This window comes from Notolepis coatsorum (assembly GCF_963971535.1).
Source record: "Notolepis coatsorum genome assembly, chromosome: 4".
Taxonomy (NCBI): domain Eukaryota; kingdom Metazoa; phylum Chordata; class Actinopteri; order Aulopiformes; family Paralepididae; genus Notolepis; species Notolepis coatsorum.
This window is the reverse complement of record NC_140168.1, coordinates 181,209,226-181,233,230: the sequence shown is the minus strand read 5'-3', so window position 1 is coordinate 181,233,230 and position 24,005 is coordinate 181,209,226. Positions and strand designations below refer to the sequence as shown.

The window sequence follows — 24,005 nt, the reverse complement described above, 5'->3', positions numbered from 1 at the left end:
TTTTGCGAATGCATAAACTATATCTTAAATTATGGCTATGTGTCTAATATGGCTGTCGCTTATCAATGACTTCGCGACAGCCATATTAGACACATAGCCATAATTTAAGATATAGTTTATGCATTCGCAAATATGAGAGCTCTGTCATTGAAGTGGGTGGTGGCAGTGTAACAGCGTTCACCCTGATGTAAAGTAGCGATTTTTATTGTTTTGTCATGACAACCCAATTACATAATCCAACATATGTGTAAAGAAACAACATATTCCAGTTAACGGTATATTTTTTAATGATTCATTACGGTATAAATTAGGTTAACTGGAGCTGTGGAGGCTTCTTGCTGAAGAGCCAGCGGGGCGACGCGGTTGTTTTTTCCCCGGCTTGTGCGCCGCCCGCGGCTTGACTCGGTTCAGCGTTCACCCTGATGTAAAGTAGCGATTTTTATTGTTTTGTCATGAAAACCCAATTACATAATCCAACATATGTGTAAAGAAACAACATATTCCAGTTAACGGTATATTTTTTAATGATTCATTACGGTATAAATTAGGTTAACTGGAGCTGTGGAGGCTCCTTGCTGAAGAGCCAGCGGGGCGACGCGGTTGTTTTTTCCCCGGCTTGCGTGTGCCGCCCGCGGCTTGACTCGGTTCAGCTCCAGCAGCAGCAGCGGCCGTTCCTCCGTTGTAGGAAGCCCTTCAATGACGAGCGCTCTCATATTTTGCGAATGCATAAACTATATCTTAAATTATGGCTATGTGTCTAATATGGCTGTCGCTTATCAATGACTTCGCGACAGCCATATTAGACACATAGCCATAATTTAAGATATAGTTTATGCATTCGCAAATATGAGAGCTCTGTCATTGAAGTGGGTGGTGGCAGCTTACTAACAGTAGCGATTTTTATTGTTTTGTCATGACCAAACATAATCCCAACATAGATGTGGAGGTGTACTACTGTATGTCAAATGTCGGTCATGTGGTGGAAGAGTTTAGCACAGTCGCACAACAGAACACCAGTGTTTCTAGTAGATATGTTTATACATATATATATATACATACATATATGCGCATGCGCAGCCACTCTGCCGCGACTGCCGCGTCTCTCTTGTCTCTCTTGTCTCTCTTGCCGCAAGGCCGCGTGCTAGTGGATTGATTGATTGGCCGTGTGGCCAATCAGAGAAACGCTGAACGAAAAGCTTAACACAAGTTGGTTGCCTTTAATATTCACGCGACCGGGCCGCCTATCTACAGTTCCTTGCGGCCCAGCGCCAGTTGACGGCGGGTGCGCTCTGGGATTATTATCACATATGGCTACAACAGTGCCATATGTCGGGGTGGAGAGAGAACGTTGAGGCGGGGGCTTGTTTTGGAGTTCGCACAACCCCACCCTCCGTTTTCAGGTTTGGTGCAGACCCTATTGTCAGGGTCAGCAGCAGTGACAGCTCTGGCCGACGAGATCCAATCTCTGTTGGCGAAGCAGGCCGTAGTCGTGGTCCCGAGAGAGGACGCAATGTCAGGCGTCTACTCCCGTTATTTTCTGGTGCCCAAAAAAACGGGAGGTGTCAGACCTATACTGGATCTGTCCGCGTTCAATCGTCTGATTGTGGCGAGACCATTCAGAATGTTGACCGTCAAACACCCGCTACTCGCTGTCAGGGTGGGAGACTGGTTCACCTCCATAGACCTGAAGGATGCGTATTTTCACATCCCGATTTTCCCTCCTCACAGGAAGTTCCTACGGTTCCTATTTCAGGGCGTAGCGTACCAATACCAGAGGTTGCCGTTCGGCTACTCTCTGGCCCCCCGCACATTCACCAAGTCAGGGTTCCCACGCTTGCCTTGAAATTTCTTTCCATGCTACCTCCTGATTTTCCAGGTACCATATTAAGTGATGATCTATAGGCCCCTGAAGCTTTCCGCCCCCATCCGTGCCCCCCTCCCCTCACACACACAACCCCCTAGGACGCCCGACTACTTACTTGATTTAAAAGATGTGCCAGTCAAGTCTACATTGTAAATGCTTAGAGATGATGTCTTATTGATAATATCAATGCATGAAATAATGCAACAAGCTGTAGATGAAAAACTATTTATTGAACTGGAACTTTGAAACACATGAGCACTGGGATTGATATATGTTCTCTCTTCCACTCCTCTCCTATCTCATCCTGTCCTCTTCTCTCCACACCTCCCCTCTTGTGTCTGCTCGTCTTCTCTTCCTACTCTTATAAACTCCTCTCCACTCTTCTCCCTTTTCCTCTGTCATCCTCTACTCTCTTCTCCTCCTCTTTCATCTTCACCGCTCTTCTCTTCCTCCTCCCTCTTTCCTTTAGTTATTAGTCTTATTAGATTATGAGTCTTACGTAGAAGGGGGTAGTATGCCTACTCTTCTTTTGTAAATCAAACTAATGAACCTAAAAGGGAAAACATAAGGCTGGTTCCCCTGTGGTTCCTCAGTACAGCAACCCCACTAGTAAGCTTAGCTTAACAGTATAGATGTATAGAATCAGTCTAGGCATGATCAATGATTTTTCAAAAATGTCTCACCCCAAATGTTCCTATTTAGTAGTATAATCTTTTAAAAAAAACATCACAAAATAGCTAAAAGTAGATATAAGAATGAATGTTACAAACTGTATCAAGACTAGACTATTCATGTCAACTAGTATAGCAGTAATGTCAGAGTCTAATGTGAAAATGTATTGGTAGTTAGCTAGCAATGCAAGCTAGCCAACACTAGCTAGTTAGTTAGCAAACTGAATGTTGGCTAGCAAGATTGCACTCCATGTCATACCTGTCAACCCTCCCATTTTTCCCAGGATTCATCCGTATTTCAACCTTCTCTCCCGCCGTCCTCTCGTTAAAATATTTTCCCGTATTTTTCCATTTTTTTTTATTTATACAAAATGGCTGCAATTCCGCTCTGTGACGACAGGTGGCAGCAGTGTAGATTAGAACATTAGCACAGGAAGTCACCCCGGAAGACAGTTGCCGAGAAAATGTCAGGCAAAGTGGGGTTGTTCCCGGAGCTCACTCTCGGCCGTGGTTTCTCAGTGTATAATGTATGGTGCTCTCCCTCAACATGCGAGTAGGGTGAGACAACACCATTCTTTAGGGGCGGCGTGGCTCAGGGGTAGAGCGGGTCGTCCAATGATTGAAGGGTTGGTGGTTCGAATCCCGCTCAAGCCCATGTCCATCCCACTGCCGTTGTGTCCTTGGGCAAGACACTTAACCTACTTGCCTCGTATGAATGTGTATGCATGTGAATAGTGATGCACGATATATCGGCCGCCGATATAATATCGGCCGATATGGCAGTTTTTTTACACATCGGTATCGGTCCGATATCAAGATAGGGCCGATATCCGATATTAAAAAAATATATATATATGTTTTACATATTTTTACAATAAGTTACAAAAGTAAAAAAATTATGCGTTTTGGAAAATAGCTCTTTATTTGATTATCATAAAAAAGTGTTTTCTATACAGAGATATCGACATCGGTAAATATCGGTATCGGCCAGAACAGCAATATTAATATCGGTTATCGGTATCGGCCACAATTTTCACATCGGTGCATCACTACATGTGAATGAATGTTGGTGGTGGTCGGAGGGGCCGTAGGCGATGATTATTCGCCACGCTTCCGTGACTCTGCCTCAGGGCAGCTCTGGCTGCAATTGTAGCTTACCACCACCGGTATGACTGTATGAACAAATAATGGACTCTGTAAGCGCTCTGGGTGTCATGAAGAGCGCTATATAAATCCAATCCATTATTATTATTATTATTATTATTGTCTAGTATAGTGTGTTCATTAGATGGGTGAAATCCTCTTTCAGTGCCTCTGTGCCTGTTTTCGTAGGCAGTTAGCCTCTGGTATGTGTGCCATTAGCGTTAGCCACGCTTCTATGCCTCTTCTTTTGAAAAAATAAAAATAAAAATATATATATATATACACTACGGCCCCTTTCGACCGATTAGTCGACTAATCGATTAATAGGGGTCAGTCCTAGTGCCAGTATAACTTTTGTAAAGTAATGAAGCGCAAATGTAAAGTTAATCAATACACAATGAAACAATATCTTTATCTATATCACATGTCAAAACTACTTAAATAAAACAAGATTTCCGTTTTTTTATTTCTACTCATTCATCCAAAACAAGACACTGTAGATGTCAAGGCTCCCGTGTTGGCTGGGAAATGCATGTATTTGACCATTCTATTGAGATCACGAGTAACGTTATTATTCCTGAAGTCCACCAATCCAAAACTATACTTTGAAAGTCCATATCACCAACTTGCCTGCATCAAATTCCAACATCCAATATACCATATAGGATGCCAAGAGGGTTTTTATAAACTCATCTTAATTTTGTGCTCAATAGTTTCATTTTATTACTATTTTACACATCATCCAATACAATTGTCCAGGACAACGGTTTCTATTTCCATGTAAGTGTTCACTTTTGCTCAGTTTCCATGACTTTTCCATACCTGGAAAATGAAAAAATTAATTCCATGTTTTCCATGTTTTCCAGGTACCGTGGGAACCCTGCAAGTGCGTAGAGACTGCGCTGGAGCCTCTACGTCGTCAGGGGATACGAATTATTTTCTATCTCGACGACATGCTGCTCCTCAGCCGGTCGGAGGAGGTCGCCAGGTCTCATAACAGGCTGGTGGTGGAATTCCTCACCAGGCTGGGTTTTGCTGTGAACTGGAAGAAGAGTACTCCTCTTCCCAGTCAACAGGTGGAGTACTTGGGCTTGGTTCTGAGTTCAAGGCCCATGAGGGCAACCCTCTCGGAGCAACGGAGTGTGTCTATCCTCAACGCGCTCGGGGGGGTTCCGTCCTGGAGGGACGTCACGGCGCTGCAGGTGATGCGCCTGCTCGGTATGATGGCATCTGCTCACGCTGTGGTCCCTCTTGGCCTCCTCTTCATGAGGAGGATACAGAAGTGGTTTTCCAGTATGAAAATAGACCCGGTGAGGGACAAGTGGAAACGGTTGACGGTTCCTTTGTCGATACGGGGGGATCTCGCCCACTGGAGGAGGACTGGTATCCTCACCAATGGGCAGCAGGCGTTCACACGTCACGGTCTTCACCGACGCCTCCCTCACGGGATGGGGGGGGGACGTGTCGGACCAACGCAGTAGGGGGCAGCTGGACGATCCATGCTGCCCGGTCTGCCCTGCACATCAATGTGTTGGAATTGAAGGCGGTCCTCCTGGTCCTCAGACGGCTCGCCCACTTGGTGGTAGGCGAGCACGTTTTGGTCAGGACGGACAGTATGACAGCAGCGGCGTATATCAACAGACAGGGTGGAGTACGCTCCACCCGTCTGCACCGGTCGAGCTCTGGCTATGGGCGTCTCACAATCTGCGCAGTCTGAGGGCGCTCCACATCCCTGGCAAGGAGAATGTGGGCGCGGATGTGATGTCGCGGAGCGGTCCTCATCACGACGAGTGGGAACTGCGCCAAGACGTAGTCAGGCAGATCGCGTCGGGGAAGATTCAGTGGATCCGTTTGCGAGCAGACGATCTCACAAGTGCCCCTTGTGGTTCTCGGTCAGCCTTGGGGGTGGATGCCTTCTCAGTGTATCCATGGCCACCCGGGCTTCTGTACGCCTTTCCCCCCCCACACCTGATAGGTCAGTTGTTGGAGCGGGTATGGTGGGAGCACAGGACCTTGATCCTGGTTGCGCCGGACCGGGGCACAGCTGTGTGGTTCCCGGTCCTGATCCAGCTATTGGTAGCCGTGGCCTGTTCCTTGGTCATCGCTCTGTGCTCTCTCGGTGCGGCCTGAGTGTCTGTCTATTCGTTTCGATAGCGGTGCCACTCTGAGGCCTAATCCAGCCTTCGTGCCGAAAAATATCCGGAGTTCTTTCCGCTCCAGGGATATTATGGTTCAGGCGTTTCATCCGCCTCCTCACGCTAGTGAGTTAGAGGCGAGCCTTCACCTGTCATGTCCGGTCCGGGCTTTGGGGATTTACCTCAGCCGTACTCAGGGCTACCGATCAGCTTTTTATCTGTTACGGTGGCTCTCGCGCTGGTAAGGCACTGTCGGAACAGCGCCTGTCCCATTGGTTGTGCGAGGGCATTGCCCTTTGCTACACGTTGGCTGGGCTGGGGGGGTGTCAGGGCGCACTCCACTCGTGGGGTGGCGGCCTCTGCCGCCCTGTTAGGAGGGGCCTCGGTGGAGGACATCTGTGCTGCGGCTTCATGGTCCTCACCGGGTCCCTTCGTAAGGTTTTACCTCATGGACATGACCGGGGGTTCTGTCTCCCAGGCGGTTCTGAGGTCTGGAACCTCTCCTGCTACCCGTCTTTCGGTGGGGTAGCAGGGGTGTGTGGGTGTGGACCACAATGTGTTGTCACACGTGGTCCCGCCTGTGCTGTGCATTTAGGAGGTTTCTGGTTCCCTCTTTATCACACTTGGGTGGAGTTGACTGCCGCCCCCTCTTCACTAGGAAGGAGGGGTGACGGGACTCCCCTCCCCCCTGATGTGGGCTTTCGGGTCCTCAGGGGGTGCATTTGTCGGTCCTCGCGTCTGCTCTGTCCCCATATCTCGATGGCGAAGAGCAGGACGCGATTCACCAGTAAGACTATATAACGATAGGTTATGTATATAACCTAGTTATATGAGTACTGGCTGAGCGTCCTGCTCTTAGCGCGCCCTGAGGTCCCTTGGGAAACTTTTCTGATGGAAACTGTTTTCCGAGGAAGGGCCAGTGGTGACCACGCCTAGTGCTTTATAGTACGTCACTAGGGCGGGGCCAGGTCAGATGCTGGGTGCATTTGTTTATTCGTTTAATGAAGTACAGTAGGTACTGGAGATGAGGTACATCTCGATGGCGAAGAGCAGGACGCTCAGCCAGTACTCATAACTAGGTTATATACATAACCTATCGTTCTGTAACCGTGCAACGGTGCACTGGAATTAGTTCTGTAACCGTGCAACGGTGCACTGTAAGTAGTTCTGTAACCGTGCAACCATGCACTGGAAGTAGTTCTGTAACCGTGCAACCATGCACTGGAAGTAGTTCTGTAACGGTGCAATGGAAGTAGTTCTGTAATGGTGCAACCATGCACTGGAAGTAGTTCTGTAACGGTGCAATGGAAATAGTTCTGTAACGGTGCAAATGGAAGTAGTTCTGTAACGGTGCAATGGAAGTAGTTCTGTAACGGTGCAATGGAAATAGTTCTGTAACGGTGCAAATGGAAGTAGTTCTGTAACGGTGCAATGGAAGTAGTTCTGTAACGGTGCAATAGAAGTAGTTCTGTAACGGTGCACTGGAAGTAGTTCTGTAACTGTGCACTGGAAGTAGTTCTGTAACCGTGCAATAGAAGTAGTTCTGTAACCGTGCACTGGAAGTAGTTCTGTAACCGTGCACTGGAAGTAGTTCTGTAACCGTGCACTGGAAGTAGTTCTGTAACCGTGCACTGGAAGTAGTTCTGTAACCGTGCACTGGAAGTAGTTCTGTAACCGTGCACTGGAAGTAGTTCTGTAACGGTGCAATAGAAGTAGTTCTGTAACCGTGCACTGGAAGTAGTTCTGTAACCGTGCACTAGAAGTAGTTCTGTAACCGTGCACTGGAAGTAGTTCTGTAACCGTGCACTGGAAGTAGTTCTGTAACCGTGCACTGGAAGTAGTTCTGTAACCGTGCACTGGAAGTAGTTCTGTAACCGTGCACTGGAAGTAGTTCTGTAACGGTGCAATAGAAGTAGTTCTGTAACCGTGCACTGGAAGTAGTTCTGTAACCGTGCACTGGAAGTAGTTGTGTACCTCGTCCTGTTCACAGAAGTCCACGGTGAGGACCTTCGGGTTGCTCTGGGGCCACTTCTCCCCATGGAGGGCCGTCCTGGTGGCTACCGCCTCCTCTGTCGTAGCGTACTGCGAGAAGAGTGGAGGAATAAGTCAAATGATGCATCAGAGGTACCAGAGAACGAAGCCTTTCTGCTTAGGCGATCGCACTGGAGAGCACAGTTTATATATAAACTGACCAGGAAGTGACAAGCCAATATTTGTTTACATTTCAGAAAATTACGCATGCACTTTCATCACAGTTATCCAAATGATTAGAGAATGTGTCCTTTTATGATTCAAAAAGTACAAAGAACATCAAAGAACCTCAAATCCTACCCTACACCCGTTATCAATCAATGTGGTCAACGGATATGGGTTTTCAAAGGCCGGTGTAGTTATTTAGAGAGCAGGGTGGCCATTGGCCGATATGATTATTTATTTTGCATCCGATAAAATACAATTTAATAACAAACAAGACACAAAATTGTTCAATTCGTTATAATTATAAATGGAGCCTGCTAGAGTGCGCCAAAGATTGTATTGTTGGTTGGTTGATTGATATTTAAAAGAAACGCCAATAATGGTAAATTGTTGCATTTATATAGCAGCTTTTATCCAAAGCGCTTTACAATTTGTTCCTCACATTTGACCCATTCACTCACACACCGACGGCGGTGGACACCATGCAAGGTGCCAACCTGCTCATCGGGAGCAGTTAGGGGTTAAGTGTTTTGCTCAAGGACACTTCCGACACGCTGCCCAGGAGGAGCAGGAATCTAACCGGGAACCTCCGGATTACCAGACGACTGCTCTACCTCTCGAGCCGCTGTCGGCCCCAGTCAAACACTAGTCTGCTATAGGGCTGTCAACGAATATTATATATTCGAATTAATAATAGAAATTGTTAAAAAAAAACATACATTCGATTGTAAAAATTGATATTCGAATTGTCGTGAATTGTGTTTTTATAAAAACAGCCCCGGTGGTCTCCCTCTCGACTTCTCGCGTGTGTCTGAACACGCTGCATGACGGACAGGAGAGACGCGACAGCTATATAATGGGATATCACTGCGCCCTTTCCGTGCACCTTACGTTCACACTAATGCAACAAATTGTCTATTGGCTCGGCAGCCTGGCATTCGTGTGACATCATGTCCGGAATCAACCAGGAAATAGCTCACGGCTAATAGTTGTCGTCGTCGTAATTAAATATTTTTTTAAACCATCTCTTTCTCCTATTTTTCTCTGATTTTCTCCCCGTCCCAATTAGTGGTTGTGCCAATTCCCCCCCTCCCCTACCTGGTTGTTGTACGCATGTTCTCCCACAAGTCGGTACAAGGGTGTCCTGATGTCGAACGCACACTTCCTCCGAGACGTGCGCCATCAAGCCAGTGACGCTCTTTCCACTTGGCAGCGAGGACTCTCATTGGTGAAGTGTAACGCGTGGGAGGGCAGGCACGCTATCTCCACCAAGTCCTGCCCCGCTTAGCAAGCGCAGAGACCTGACCTGTAGGCGTCGCTGTCCACAACGCCAGATTCCCATCCGCCTGCTTTCCCCACCCCCTAATACTGCCAATTGTATTAGTATGAACGGCCAGCCAAGCTGGTAGCAACGCCGAGAGCTGGGCTCGAACCCAGAGTCTCCTGCGTTGGTGACAAGCGCAATCTCCGCTACGCCACCTGACCGCATCGTCGTCGCAAATTGATAATAATCACAAGATACATTCAGTGCTGGATCTAACTAAATGGATTTATGGAAAGTTCAAGACCGGACCACAAAGCTTCTGGAAGGGTTAAAGAATGACAAGCGACGGCGCTTCCAATTCGTAAGGCGATGGTCTACCGGCAGCTGAACCAGTTAGCGTTAAGTCAGCTAAGTTACATGCATCTTTTTGTGTGCCAACGCTAGCGTTTTGAGAGTTATAGCGTCAAGAAATTAAGTACCCTAACCTTTCAGTTTTTAATAGCACTTTATTATCATCCCTGAGGGCAAAACGACGTTGTTTAGTCACATTTAATTTTATTTAAACAAAACATGAAACAAGTATATAGGCTAAGGCTGCTGTAGGCTTACTGAACAGATATTGAATAATTATTTGACAGAAGCATTATACGGATCCCCAATGTTTTGATACTATTTCACGTTTCAAAGAATATATTGTTCGTTTATCACGCCTTTTTCGGAGATGCGCTGCTGTGTATAATTGTCCGTTCTATATACCGTGAACTTTCATTCATTTGATCTTGCTCCGAGAGACGGACCCTTCTGAGAAATTGAGATTATACATGATTCTATTTGTATGCTGGTGTAGGCATGTTAATATTTATTTTGTTTAAATAAATGACCTATAAGGGGCAGTCGGGTGGCGTAGCGGAGATTGCGCTCGTCACCAATGCAAGAGGCTGCGGTCTCGACTCCCGGAGTCAGCATTGCCTGTGGCTTGGGCCAATCGTCATACTAACTCGTTTGGCTGAGTTAGCGGGAGGGAAGTCGTGGGTGGTAATCTGGCGTTGTGGACAGCGACGCCTACAGGTCAGGTGTGGCAGGAAGTGGTGAAGACAGCGTGACCTCCCACACGTTACACTTCACCAATGAGAGTCCTCGCTGCCAGGTGAAAAGAGAGCCGCTGGCTGTCTCCGCATGTGTCGGAGGAAGCATGTGGTAGACTTCAGGGTTCCCTTGTACCGACCAGTAGGGGGAACATGCGCACAACGACCAGGTAGGGCGGGGGCGGGGGGGGGGGGGGGGGGTATTGGCATAATGACTAAATTGGGATGGGGAGAAAAGCATAGAAAATCAGGCGGAGAAAAAGAGGATAAAAAAAAATACCTATAGCATACTAGGGCCTAAAAGGAAAAATGGTTTGGTTCCGGTTGCCGACCGACCCTGCCTGTCGAGTTTATGAGTTAGAAAATAAAAAATGTCCAATAAAGTTTCATAAAAATCTTAGTCAAACCTTTAGTATTATGGATATTAAACATGCTGGCAGAGTACATGCATCCATGTTGTCGTGAACATTTTTATTAAATAAAGAAATTCCCTATCCATAGTCGCCGTGGGAAAAAATTTAATAAAATAAATTCCCTACCTACCCATGGTAGGGAATACATAGTCGCCTTAACTGACACCCAACAGGAACCAAACTATATTTTCTTTTATGCCTATTTATGTCTCCCGTTGTATTGATTTGCCCTCTTGTGGACATAATGCGCAACAATAGATATTCAAATGGTTCAATGTTTGGTTTATGGTTTATTTTTTGAAGGAATATTCTAATGTCATTTTTGGCCAATTTTGACAGCCCTAGTCTGCTATGCAGCGACAACAGAAATCAGTTAGTCTTCACACACTGAACACGTTCCGCCACAAACAGGAGATAAACAGCAGGTCAAGTGGACCTAGTTTCCCAGCTCGGAACACATGAGGCAACAGTGGCCTAAAAGTGGGGGGTGTGACGCGGAGAGAGCGGCACTCACAGTGACGTAGCAGTGGGACTTGATCTTGTCGATCCAGAAGCTCTCCTCCACCACAGCGCCGGTCCGGTTCAGCAGTTCCTTCAGCTGGCCCAGGGTGAAGGGCCGTACCTACAGGGGGGATGCCACAGAGCCGTCGGTCAGTCGGTGGGGATCAGAGCCGTTAGTTTCATTTGATATTCGACTTGCCCCGAAAACAGTTTCCATTCAGAAGTTGAAGTGCAGTGTGTTCAGCGTTAAGCGCCGCCTCTGGCAGTCGTTCAGGATTCAGTAGCTCCACTCATCCACAGTAGCTCCACTCATTCACGGTAGCTCCACTCACCAACGGTAGCTCCACTCACCAACGGTAGCTCCACTCACCAACGGTAGCTCCACTCACCAACGGTAGCTCCACTCACCAACGGTAGCTCCACTCATCAACGGTAGCTCCACTCACCAATGGGCAGATGATTTGCATCACCAGTAAATAACTACATTTTATCTACTACTCTCTTCCCATCGTTGTTAGCCATGAGCCTATCCAGCATGTCGTTTCTTATGCCCACAAAGAACAGAGGTCAAGTCCCCTTAATGGATAAGACAACACGAACAAGGAGGAGGAAGAGGAGCAGTGAACGCACCAAATTAGTGACATGGACGATGTTGGAGACTTTGCCCCGGGCCGGCGAAGGCTGCCTGGCCGTGCGGACAGGGTCATCGATGGTGACGGACACGCCGGATTTCTGTTGGCTTATGGAGCGACGCACCAGGCTGTCACTAGGGGTTACTGAGGGAGGGGGGAGAGAGAGAGAGAGGAGGTGAGATTAAGATGGAGCGTCATGTTCACCCTAATGCCTAATTTATACTCAAGATGTCAAAAGCGGTTGCGAAGGTTGCGGCGAGCCTGCCGAGCTCCTGCAAGCCTACCGGCGATGCCTAGATGCAGCTGCCAAAGATGTAACCGTGTACAAATATGGACCAAATCAAAGAAAGACCGGCTGAGGAAGTCCGAAAATATAGCAATTTGTACGACACAACACACCACCTAGTGGTTCGGCGGTGTACTGCAACCCACGCTACACCCAACTGATGTGAAAGTATGTCGGTCTAGCTCCCAAAATAACGGCGGCAGTAATAATAATCACATCATGTCATGAAGATGAGAATGGGCAGTAATGATAATCACATCATGAAGATGAGAATGGGCAGTAATGATAATGACATCAAGATGAGAATGGGCAGTAATGATAATGACATCAAGATGAGAATGGGCAGTAATGATAATCACTTCATGAAGGTGAGAATGGGCAGTAATGATAATCACATCATGGCATCACAGCAGGAATAGACTTGTAAATGACAATCCGGCACACAAAACTAAAAATTTCACTTTCTTTTCCCGGAAGTACCTTTTGTGGCCTCTGCGTCGTGCTTGGTAGAAGACTGCGTCTCCATGGTTTCCTCAGAGTAGCTGTTCTTCCTCTTGTCTTTGGAAGCCCTGCGCTGTCTCTCTTTCTCCGTTTTCTTCTCCTCCTCATCCTCCTCTTCCTCCTCATTCCTCTGGCCGTTCTCCTGGCCGTCACCGGTGACCACCTAGGATGGGATGAGGGTTTGGGGGGGGGGGGGGTAGTGACACTGGTCTGTTAAACACAGGCCACACAACTGTAGTGACAAGCAGGTTTTACTAGTGTACAGCCAAAGCCATCAAGTGAATAATTCCCCAAACTGAATTGGCTCAGCTGAATGAAGCGTAATGGCCCTTAACACTTTGAGTGCCAGCCACGGGAAATCTCATTAGTGCATGCCATGCGTTGAGTGCCAAGAACGAGAAATCTCGTTATTTAAATCGTAATTTTTTTTATTTATTATTGATTTCCATTCATTTTTCATCAATCTAGCCTCACGTTACCAGTGGGGATCTATCTGAGCTCGAACAGGGAAAATACCGCCCCCTATCGTCTCTCCGGATGGTATTGCACCCATTGGATTGGACTGAATGAAATGGATGGGGGAAAAAAAAGAGTCCGGAATCCACATTTTACTTGTCAGGCATGTAACCGGAGACGATCCCATTCATTGCAGAGCCGCAGAACAGCGTGGAATATGCGTTTCCAGTACCCAGCATTGGATCAATAAACGCGGAATGGCGATCAGGAATTAGAATACTCTTTTTGGAGAACATGTCTGTGCTGATCAGGAAATAAGATGAATAGATTTTTCAGCCTGCTTTTCTAGCGTGCATAAGTACACATATACTATCGATAATCTAGCGTTTATTATTATTTTTTTGTCCACTTTTTCTCCCATTTTCTATATTTTCTCCCATCCCAATTTCGTATCATCCAATTCAACCCTCCCCTGTCACGAACGCTGTTTCTTGCCTCCCACAAGCTGGCTGCAATGTGGACTAAGTCATACATAGCACAAGTCCCCTCCGGTACTTGAGGTAACAGCAGTCGCATCTTTTCACCTGCGCAGCTCGATCGCTCAGTGGCGAGGAGTAACACGTGGGAGGCTCACGCTGCCCCCGACACTTCCTGATTCTACTGCGCAGGCGCACCAACCGACCTGTAGGAGTCGCTGTCCACAACGGCCGATCCCCACCCATCAGTTTCCCACCCCCTAATACGGCCAATGTGTATTAGTATGAACGACCAGCTAAACTGAAAGCAATGTGGAGCGCTGGGCTCGAACAGGCGAGCCCAGCGTCTCCGCATTCGTGGCGAGCGCCTTGCCCACTACGCCACGTAGCCGCCCAATCTAGCATTTATTTGAAAACGATTCATAAATAGGCCGAAAAATTACAGCGTGTTTTGTGTATTCCAGTAAAGCGTGATTCCTGCAGAATCTTATTTTTTTCTGGAAGTCAAAAAAACCTAGCGTTTTTCAAAATGGTATAAAACGGAAATGTACCGATTAAAAAACAATCCGTTTCGACAATGTTGACTGCAAACAAGTCATTGATAAGCGACGGGCGTATTAGACACATAGCCATAGTTTATGCGTTCGCATATGTGATCGCCCTCCCATTGACTACAGCGCTGGCACTCAAGCACTATTTATGGCGCCCCCTGCTGGCACTCAAAGTGTTAATCGAAGAGAAGACTTGTATATACAAACCTTTTAAGGGGCTTCATTTCCCCATGTGGACTTATTATTTTAGAGTCTACTGCATAATTTATGGGGCAATGCCATCAAAACCATTGCATTTTTATTTGTTTTGAATATCAAGACATATTTCCTCCTCTCCTGACCTGTGTGACGGTCCGTCGGATCTTGAGGCCCTTGTCCTGGTCGTCCCGGCTGCCGTCCAGGCCCTGGCCGTCCTCCTCCTCCCCAGAGAGCTGCAGCTCGTCCGGGTGCAGCTCCATCACGGCCTCCTGGGCCACCTTGATGTCCGGGATCAGGGACTACAGGGAGACGGGCAGCAAAGGTCAAAACGGTAAAAAAAATTTAAAAAAAAAACCTTGCGACAAACAAAGCACTGAATTTGTCATGGAGGTTTTATTGAAGTCTACTTTGCTGAAAAAAAACCATAGCCAGTTGAGAATCTAACATGACCTGCTGAAATATATAAGTAGCTTAAAAAAGGCCATGGTGGATTTCTTTTTAAATTTTTTAAGATTTTCTTTTAGCGTTTATCGCTTTTTTCTACTGAGCAGTCCAGTAGAGAGAGAGAGAGAGAGAGAGAGGAGGAACGGGAGACAGAGTTGGGGGAAGACATTCGGCAAATAACGACGGGTTCGGGAATCGAACCCGGGTCGGCCGTGCCGCGACTCGGCGTGCCATGTGGTTCGCCACTGGGCGCCCCATGGTGGATTTTCTAAGTGGCAAACATTCTTGTTAGGTGGCTAACAACTTCCGTGCCAAATTTGGTGCATGTTGCCACATGTAAACGACCCTGCTAAGTCATGCCGTCATCTGCTCAGCTAAAACAATGCAAGAGGCAGAGGTGGTCACTTTGGAGGGTGCGTCTAGTCGAAAGGAGCCGTAGTCGACTAGCCAACCTCTTAGTCGAATACAAAAAATATATTTTTTTGTTATCATTCTTTCCAAAAGAAAAGAGGCCTAGAAGCGTGGCTAACGCTAATGGCACGCATACCAGAGGCTAACTGCCTACGCAAACGGGCACAGAAAGAGGATTTCACCCATCTAATGAACACAATAGACTAGACCAGGGGTCGGCAACCCTAGGCCCGCATTGGCCCGCGGGAGCATTTTCATTGGCAAGGGGGGCAGCATTTATGGGCAGCATTTATACTTTTTTTTTTAAGTACATTTTTTTTCTTTTACTTTGCTTTGAAATATTAGTGAAATATTTTGCACTGTTGTCACATTTATCTTGTTGAAATCCTCCCACCGGTTCTTTTTTGTAAGTCGACTGTTTTGCACACCCCTATGACAGCTATACAGCTGTTCCCATGGTGCTCAGCTGTAGCTGTCAGCTGGCCTCCCGCGCCCGCGCGCAGTTCCCAGGTAATCACACAGTTAACTTTAGGTTAGTTGTAACGTTAGTTTAGGTTCGTGTTAACGTTAGATAATGTACAAAATAAACGTATTCCGCTGCTATAGACGTCGCTCTTTTATTTTGAAACCCCCCCGACCGGAAGTCATTGCTCTCGTTATTTGCTTTAGTGTCCGCCCGGTTCCGTGTTTGTTGGTTAGCTCCGTTAGCTAGCAGCCTATCAAGACCAGCCATTGGAATACAGTTTTCTAAATTGGGGAGGCTTTTAATCGTCAAGGTAAGAGGATTTTAAGTCATGGTATCCATAAACTTCAATCGGTTCGGATCCTTTGAATGAATGAGAATGTCAACAAACACGGCGTCACGTTGAAATCACTGACTGCGCCCAGAGAGGAGTGGTTAGGCAAAAAATTGTTCCGAGTATATTTGCTTAGAAAACGTAATTGTCGAATTCAATTATTTTTTATTTCTCCACGTGGTAAATACACAACATGTTTACAGGAACGTTTGAGTTGAGGGCAGTGGGCAAGGCGCTCACCACGAATACTGGAGGCTGGGCTCAAACAGATCATCTCCCTGTTCGAGCCCAGCGCTCCACATTGCTTTCAGTTTAGCTGGTCGTCCGCACTAATACACATTGGCAGTATTAGGGGGAGGGAAACTGATGGGTGGGGATCGGGCATTGTGGACAGCGACTCCTACAGGTCGGTTGGTGCGCCTGCGCAGTAGAATCAGGAAGCGACGGGGGTGGGGCCCCTCCAAAGCCCAGACCCCGACGCTGAAAGATCGAGCCGCGCAGGTGGAAAGATGCGACTGCTGTTACCTCGAGTATCGGAGGGGACTCGTGCTATGTATGACTTAGTCCATATTGCAGCCGGCTTGTGGGAGGCATGAAACAGCGTTCAAAGACAGGGGAGGGTTGAATTGGACGATACGAAAATTGGGATGGGAGAAAATAGAAAATGGGAGAAAAAGTGGATAAAAAAAGGAACATTTGAGTTGTATTTGGAGTGTATTTCGTGACTGTAGGGAACGTGAGGGTACAAATCTGACCCACTTCCAGTGATGAAGCTAAGTTACGCTAACGGAGCGGCTGTTCCCTAAGCTTAATGCATGCACAGAGACAAAAAAGGTATGCATCTTCTTGTCTAACTCCAGGGAAGATGTTAAATAAGCAAATTTCCCAAAATGTTGGGAGTTTTTCTTTAAAGTGAAATACATTGATACATCATTCAGTAACATTTTCAGAGCCTTATAACAAAAACATTATTACGGTCACCATTGTGACCAGTGGGATTAATCAACTAATTGTATTATTTATTTTTCTATTTCATTAATTGCACATGTTAAAAGGGAGAGGGCAACGCCATTTCTTTTTACTCAAAATGTGAGTATTACCAAGTCAACTTGTGTTCTTAAAACAATGACAATAAACAGTTTTATTAGGTTGAAATAATGTGGTTGTGTACTTATTTTTCTGTTAACTTATTATGGATTGAAAACTGAAAACCTTAACACTTTAATCGCCGAAAACGCTGGAACTCGTCTTTCCCCGCCATGCTCATTCTGCCGAAGACGCCGTAACACGTCTTTGATATCAATATTTCAAAAATCTGTGATCGAAATCATATTTCTCCTCCGGGGACCTGAGATATACTGCTGAGCTCCACTCAACTGTCTAACGGTTCAAGAGCGCCATCTGGTGGCCGATCGGCAGATCGGCCAACATGAAGTGACGCGCCAAACAGGAAGTGCTCATCCATATTTCGTCCGGGCACTCGCGATCGTTAGCCGGACTCCATCTCGACACACTGGATAATCAATCGCTCGCCCTAACTCAATAAACAACGTTATTTGGACGTATATAGTATTATACAACCTGGAAATGGTTCATCTAGATCAACATCCCATAATCAAAAACTGTCCAAGGAAAACTCCAAGCTGATCGTCCAACGGCGCGAGGAAGATACGGTAAGATCCAGCGTTATTTTCCAACGTGTTCTTTACTAACTGCTCTGATGACCATATGACCCACACTAGATGAATGATATAACGTTGCCCACGGAATTATAAACGACCCCCCGCCCATCCGGTCAACATCAGATGATACGTAGTAACTTCTAGAAGTACCTCCAGTTGAAATTTTTTATCTGGCACCGATCGCTACCAAACTGTATTTGATCATCAATATAATGCATTTGGGGCTATAAATCAAGTTCTGGAGAAAGCTGCAGAAAACGATAAAAACATACTTATACTTTAGACCATATTTTAGTATGAATATGTGAATGAAAAAGTATAAAGTTGCTACACCCTGAACAATAGATATAAGACATTGAATGGGCCATAATAATGTCAATTTAGCAATAGAATTTAAAAAGTTATAGCCCTGCAAAGAAGGGGAACTTCTCCATAGACAAATAGAGCTGGCTAGGGATGGTAAATTATGAATTTAACCATGGCGATCAAAGTGTTAATGCACAGTAACTGAACTCAATCTTTTTAAATTCTGGTAACTTATTGGTTTTTTTTACATTGTAGTCTTGCGATCAATCGAAACTTCTTTACACGTTATACCTCACATTCACCCATTCATTCACACATTGTGGTGTTCTCCATTAGGCCTGTAGGTGGAGCTACGACACAGCATTGATTGATTGAAAACTTTATTAACAGATGCAGAATGGGTACAGTACAGCTCAATACCAGAGAAAGACTTTGGTCTTGTTTAACGTACAGTACAGCACACGTACAGTACACACCGATGGTGGAGGCAGCCCACGTGGCATTTTGGATGTGTCCAAAAATGAATGGGCAAATGTGAGTGAAATGGTCGCACTGTATGCAGCTGTTTGTCTGCATCCCCCCCCCCCCCCCCCAACTCAGATTTAGGGTTGATACAATCATAATAATATTGTTAATAATAACAATAATGATGTAATAATGTAAAAATTATCATTAAAAATACCTGATTATGAGAAGAAAAAAATTACGATGCATGGAATATTGTTGATATGGCACACTAGTTACAACTATATATTTTTTTTTTATATCTACTTTTTTCCTCCCGTTTTCTATTTTTCTCCCATCCCAATTTTCGTATCGTCCAATTCTACCCTCCCCTGTCTCGAACGCTGTTAGGCCATGCCTCCCACAAGCCGGCTGCAATGTGGACAAAGCCTTACATCACGTGTCCCCTCCGGTACTCGAGGAAGCAGCCGTCGCATCTTTTCACCTGCACAGTGCGATCTCTCAGCGGCGCACCAACCGACCTGTAGGAGTCGCTGTCCACAACGTCCGATCCCCACCCATCAGCTTTCCCACCCCTAACACTGCCAATTGTGTTAGTATGAACGACCAGCCAAGCTGATAGCAATGCGGAGAGCTGGGCTCGAACCCAGCGTCTCCTGCATTGGTGGCAAGCGCCTTGCCCACTACACCACCTAGCCGCCCTAGTTACAACTATATTTCAAACTGGCACTTCATGTCAAAAAGGTTGCCGACCCCTGGACTAGACAAATAAAGATGTATCCATCAGTGGACCAATTGCATGCTTTTGCAGAGCACAAGAAGCCTTCAGTAGACTCCTTCAGACATTAAGCACCCCCCACTGCCCAAATGGAATGAAAATAAATGTAAATAAATTTTTTTTTTAATAAATATTTTCTCTTTTCTTTTTGACCAATAGTCGACTAACGGCAAATGTTTGCCAATCATAGTCTACCATCCAAATCCTTAGTCGGGGACAGCCCTAGCGTCTAGTCAGTGGCTGGTACATGGGGATTTTAACTCTAACCCATTTATTTATCCGTTTCTTTGAATGATATCCATCGCACCATTCTTGTTCAAGCTGAACCACGACGATACAACAGTCTCAGTCTTGGTGGAGCTAAATAAATGATTAAATAAAATAACTAATAATCTCAGATTCAGATTCAGATTCAGAATTTTTATTTGCCACATGGAAGCAATACAATCATACAGTTTTCATACAAAATCATAAATAGAGTTCTACCATGGGCAAAAGGAGCAGGAAGAAGAATAAATCTTATGGTTACCTGCCCCCTATTCTTAAACTAAACAAGTATCAGTATCAGTTTCATTTTTCATTTCAAACCATACAACCTATACAATACACAAGACAACCACAAAACAACACTACAACCACCACAAAACAATAGACAACAGCAACAACTGACACCACCCATGGTCCGAAAAGTGGGATGGAAGAAGCCAATCCTGTGAACTTCCATTCCCCACACCCCGGCCATCACCCTCTCTACATACAACATGTAACACAGCTCCGCTTCCCACATCCCCCGACATCTCAACAAGACACACATGAGTCTGACCAGTCAATACATATTTTATATACATACTCCTTTTAATGCCAAACACCATGTTCACCCTCCTCCTTATACCTTTCTAATATTCCTTTTTTTAACTTTCTTTTAAACTGGTATATGTTTTTACTCAGTTTAACGTCCTCGTCCAATCCATTCCATAATTTTACTCCACAAACTGATCTACACATAGATTTTAGAGTGGTTCTTACACCCGGTTGCTGTAGTTTCTGTTTCCCTCTAAGATTATAATTCCTGGTTCCTACCCTCTCAGTGAACCGATATTAGATGGGGGTTGGAAGAGAGTTATGTGAAGCTTTGAACATGATTTCGGCAGTTTTAATTTTGATCAAGTCCCATAATTTAAAAGCTGATGCTTGTAAAAACAATGGTGTAGAGTGTTGGTTGTACTTAGCACTGTACACAATCCTTATGGCCTTTTTTTGCAGAATATAAAGAGGTGATATATTGGAACGATAAGTATTTCCCCATACTTCCAGACAATAATTTAAATATGGGACTACAAGTGCATGGTAGAGGATGAAAAGTGACCTTTGGTTGACAATTCTTGGCTCGATACATAATCCCCACACTTTTGGCCATCTTGGATTTTACATGACTGATGTGAGGTTTCCAGCATATCCTGTCATCTATGATTACACCCAGGAATGTGGTTTGCTTTACTCTTTCAATACATACATTGTAGTGATGCACGATATATCGGCCGCCGATATAATATCGGCCGATATGGCCGTTTTTTTACACATCGGTATCGGTCCGATATCAAGATGGGGCCGATATCCGATATTAAAAAAAAAAAAAAAAAAAAAAAAAAAATTATCTTTTTTTTTCTTTTTACATGTTTTGGCCTTAAATAGTTTCAAAAATCAGTCATTTCTGAAAATAAGTTACAAAAGTAAAAAAATTATGCGTTAAAAAAGTGTTTTCTATACAGAGATATCGACATCGGTAAATATCGGTATCGGCCAGAACAGCAATATTAATATCGGTTATCGGTATCGGCCACAATTTTCACATCGGTGCATCACTAATACATTGTCTATCATAACTTTCACTGTTAAATCACTATTTCGCTTTCCAAATAACATTAATTTAGTTTTACTCAAATTCAACGACAATTTATTCTCATCAAACCATTTTTTTAACTTCTTTTCAACTCCTGTGTGATCACCTGCAAAAGATCCTGCAAATTTTGCCCTGAACAAATTATATTAGTGTCATCTGCAAAAAGGATGAATTTCATGATTGATGATACTCTACATATGTCATTAATGTATAATAAAAACAGTATCGGACCCAAAATTTACCCTTGCGGTACTCCGCAGACTATGTTCCTCAATGATGACCTATGTTTGTTAATTTGTACAAATTGTTTCCCGTCTTCCAAATAACTTTCCAACCAATTTAGAACTGTTCCTCTAATACCACATCGATCCAGTTTTTTTAATAATATACCATGATCTATAGTATCAAACGCCTTCTTAAAATCTATAAATATTCCTACAGCAAATTTCTTATTGTCCGTACATGTGGTGATTTCCTCAATTAGGTCTAAGCGCCAATGAAGTTGATCTATTTTTTCGGAAACCATACTGACTGTCGGAAAGCAAGTTATTTTTTTCAATAAAACTGAAAAATCTTATTGAAAAGAGCTTTTCTAGAATTTTTGAGAACTGAGGTAGGAGAGAGACTGGCCGGTAATTTGTAAAAGTATGTTTATCCCCCGATTTAAATAATGGTATTACTTTTGCTATTTTCATTTTATTTGGAAATGTTCCTGTTTGAAAGGATAAGTTGCAAATGTGAGTTAGTGGTTTTATAATTCCCCCAAAAAATTTCTTAATAGTCTCCATATCAATATCATTATAATCTTTAGATTTTTTATTCTTACAGTTCAATACAGTGTCCATTACTTCATTTTCATCTACCGGATAAAGAAACATTGAGCTTGAATTGAAGTCTATCAGTTTATCCAGTGACCCAGTTGTGAATGTAATTTTCTCTGCCAATTCAGGTCCAATACGTACAAAGAATTTATTAAAACCATCAACCACCTCATCCATGTTGCTTATGGACTTTTCATTTACAATAAAATGATCTGGATAGTTCTCACCATTAGACCCCTTTCTGATAAGATTATTAAGCACCTTCCAAATACCCTTAATATCATGTTTTTTACTTTCTAGTAGATTGGCATAGTATTCCTTTTTACAGTTTCTCATAATAATAGTTAACTTGTTTTTATACATTTTATATTTAGACTCAGTTTCATTAGTTCTGTATTTAATAAATTTTCTATACAACAGGTTTTTCTTTTTGCAAGCATTTACTAGCCCCTTTGTTAACCATGGATTATTTGTGGTATTTCTTCTCTTGTCCTGTTTTTTTATTGGACATTTGTTGTCATATGATGCTTTAAATATTTCCAGAAAGGAGTCATAGGCGACATCGATATTATTTGCTTGGTATACTGTATTCCAATCCTGTTCAATTAAGTTATTTCTCAGAGCAGTCAATGACTCCTCACTTCTTACACGGCTATAGTATACATTTCTTGCCTCCATGACTTTTCTATACATAGTATCATACACAACAAAAATTGGTAGATGGTCACTAATGTCATTAAGTAATAGCCCACTCACAGTATTGTTATCTATTATGTTTGTAAAAATGTTATCTATCAGTGTGGCACTATGTGAAGTTATTCTGCTGGGTCTGGTGATTTTAGGATATAGGCTCATGCTGAACATAGTGTCAATGAATTCCTCTGTCAATCTATGTTTCTGTGGATTTAGCAGATCAATATTGAAATCCCCACATATGAATACATCTTTTTGATTATTTATAGAAAATAGTTTTTCCATCCAGTTGTTAAACATTAATATCTGATCCTGGTGTCCTATATATACAGCTAACTACATTCTTCTTTTTTGCCAAGCATATTTCAACTGTTACACATTCAAACACATTTTCTACTGCCAATGACATCTTATCCAACACTTTACAATCCATTTTACTATCAACATATAATGCCACACCCCCTCCACTTTTATTTAGTCTGTTTGTGTAAAACATGTCATAACCAGGCATTTTAAGATCTGTACCTCTGTCAAGGTTTAACCAAGTCTCTGAAATGGCTATTATGCTAAATGGTGAATTAAATTGCATCAAGTAATCCTGAATGTGCTCATAATTAGCATACAGGCTCCTACTATTAAAATGAATGAATGATTTTGTGTTTCGCATCAATCATTTCATTAAATTTAGTTTCTGTATAATATTTGCAGTCTTTCTTAATATCTATAAAGATGTTATTATCTGGATCAATTTCATTCACCGTATTTTGAGATTTATAGTCAGTATACTCAAACGTTTCAAATTCTAGACTCTCGTAATCAAAATTCTTGGAGGTTTCGTTCAAATTCTCACCCTCTATCAGGGATGAGTATTCATCATCACCGTCACCATTCATACACAACTATCCAAGTAAATTGGAACTTGGAAAGTGGACATCAGAGCGAATATCAATCTGAGAGAGACACGCACAACGAGAGAGCGTGACAGGTAGAGAGAGCAAAAGGATCACACTCAATGGATATTTGCATAAGAGGAATCAGAATGGTAATAGTAAATACTAGTAATAATAATAAATAATAGTAATAATAAAAAATAAAAAAAAGATGAAAATAAAAAATGTATAATAATAATATATATGCGTATACATTCAATATACACGTATATACTATACATTCATTAATTCCATCCCTTCCTATTATGTAGTCACGGCAATGTTAACTCTCTAACGTTTGATGACGTCATCATCGTGCGACCGTGTTTACATCGGTAGTGGAGCCATGCTGCAAACCGAACGCACTACTGGGGCAATCCTCCTGCTTCAGTGTTGACAGCAGCTGT

General features: G+C 44.0%; 1 protein-coding gene across 1 annotated transcript in view; it reads right to left on the bottom strand.

Annotated features, from left to right (window-relative positions):
* The window catches only part of acin1b (apoptotic chromatin condensation inducer 1b), a gene marked incomplete at its 3' end in the record, with an annotated part of 119,406 nt that overhangs the window by 34,621 nt on the left and 60,780 nt on the right, over nucleotides 1-24,005 (bottom strand). Inside the window, exons 10-14 of the mRNA XM_084312175.1 lie at nucleotides 14,516-14,671; nucleotides 12,671-12,854; nucleotides 11,903-12,048; nucleotides 11,286-11,393; nucleotides 7,788-7,895 (exon numbers count right to left, since the gene is read on the bottom strand). Of these exons, the coding sequence (XP_084168301.1) occupies nucleotides 7,788-7,895; nucleotides 11,286-11,393; nucleotides 11,903-12,048; nucleotides 12,671-12,854; nucleotides 14,516-14,671 (702 nt within the window). The remainder of the gene's footprint in view (nucleotides 1-7,787; nucleotides 7,896-11,285; nucleotides 11,394-11,902; nucleotides 12,049-12,670; nucleotides 12,855-14,515; nucleotides 14,672-24,005) is intronic.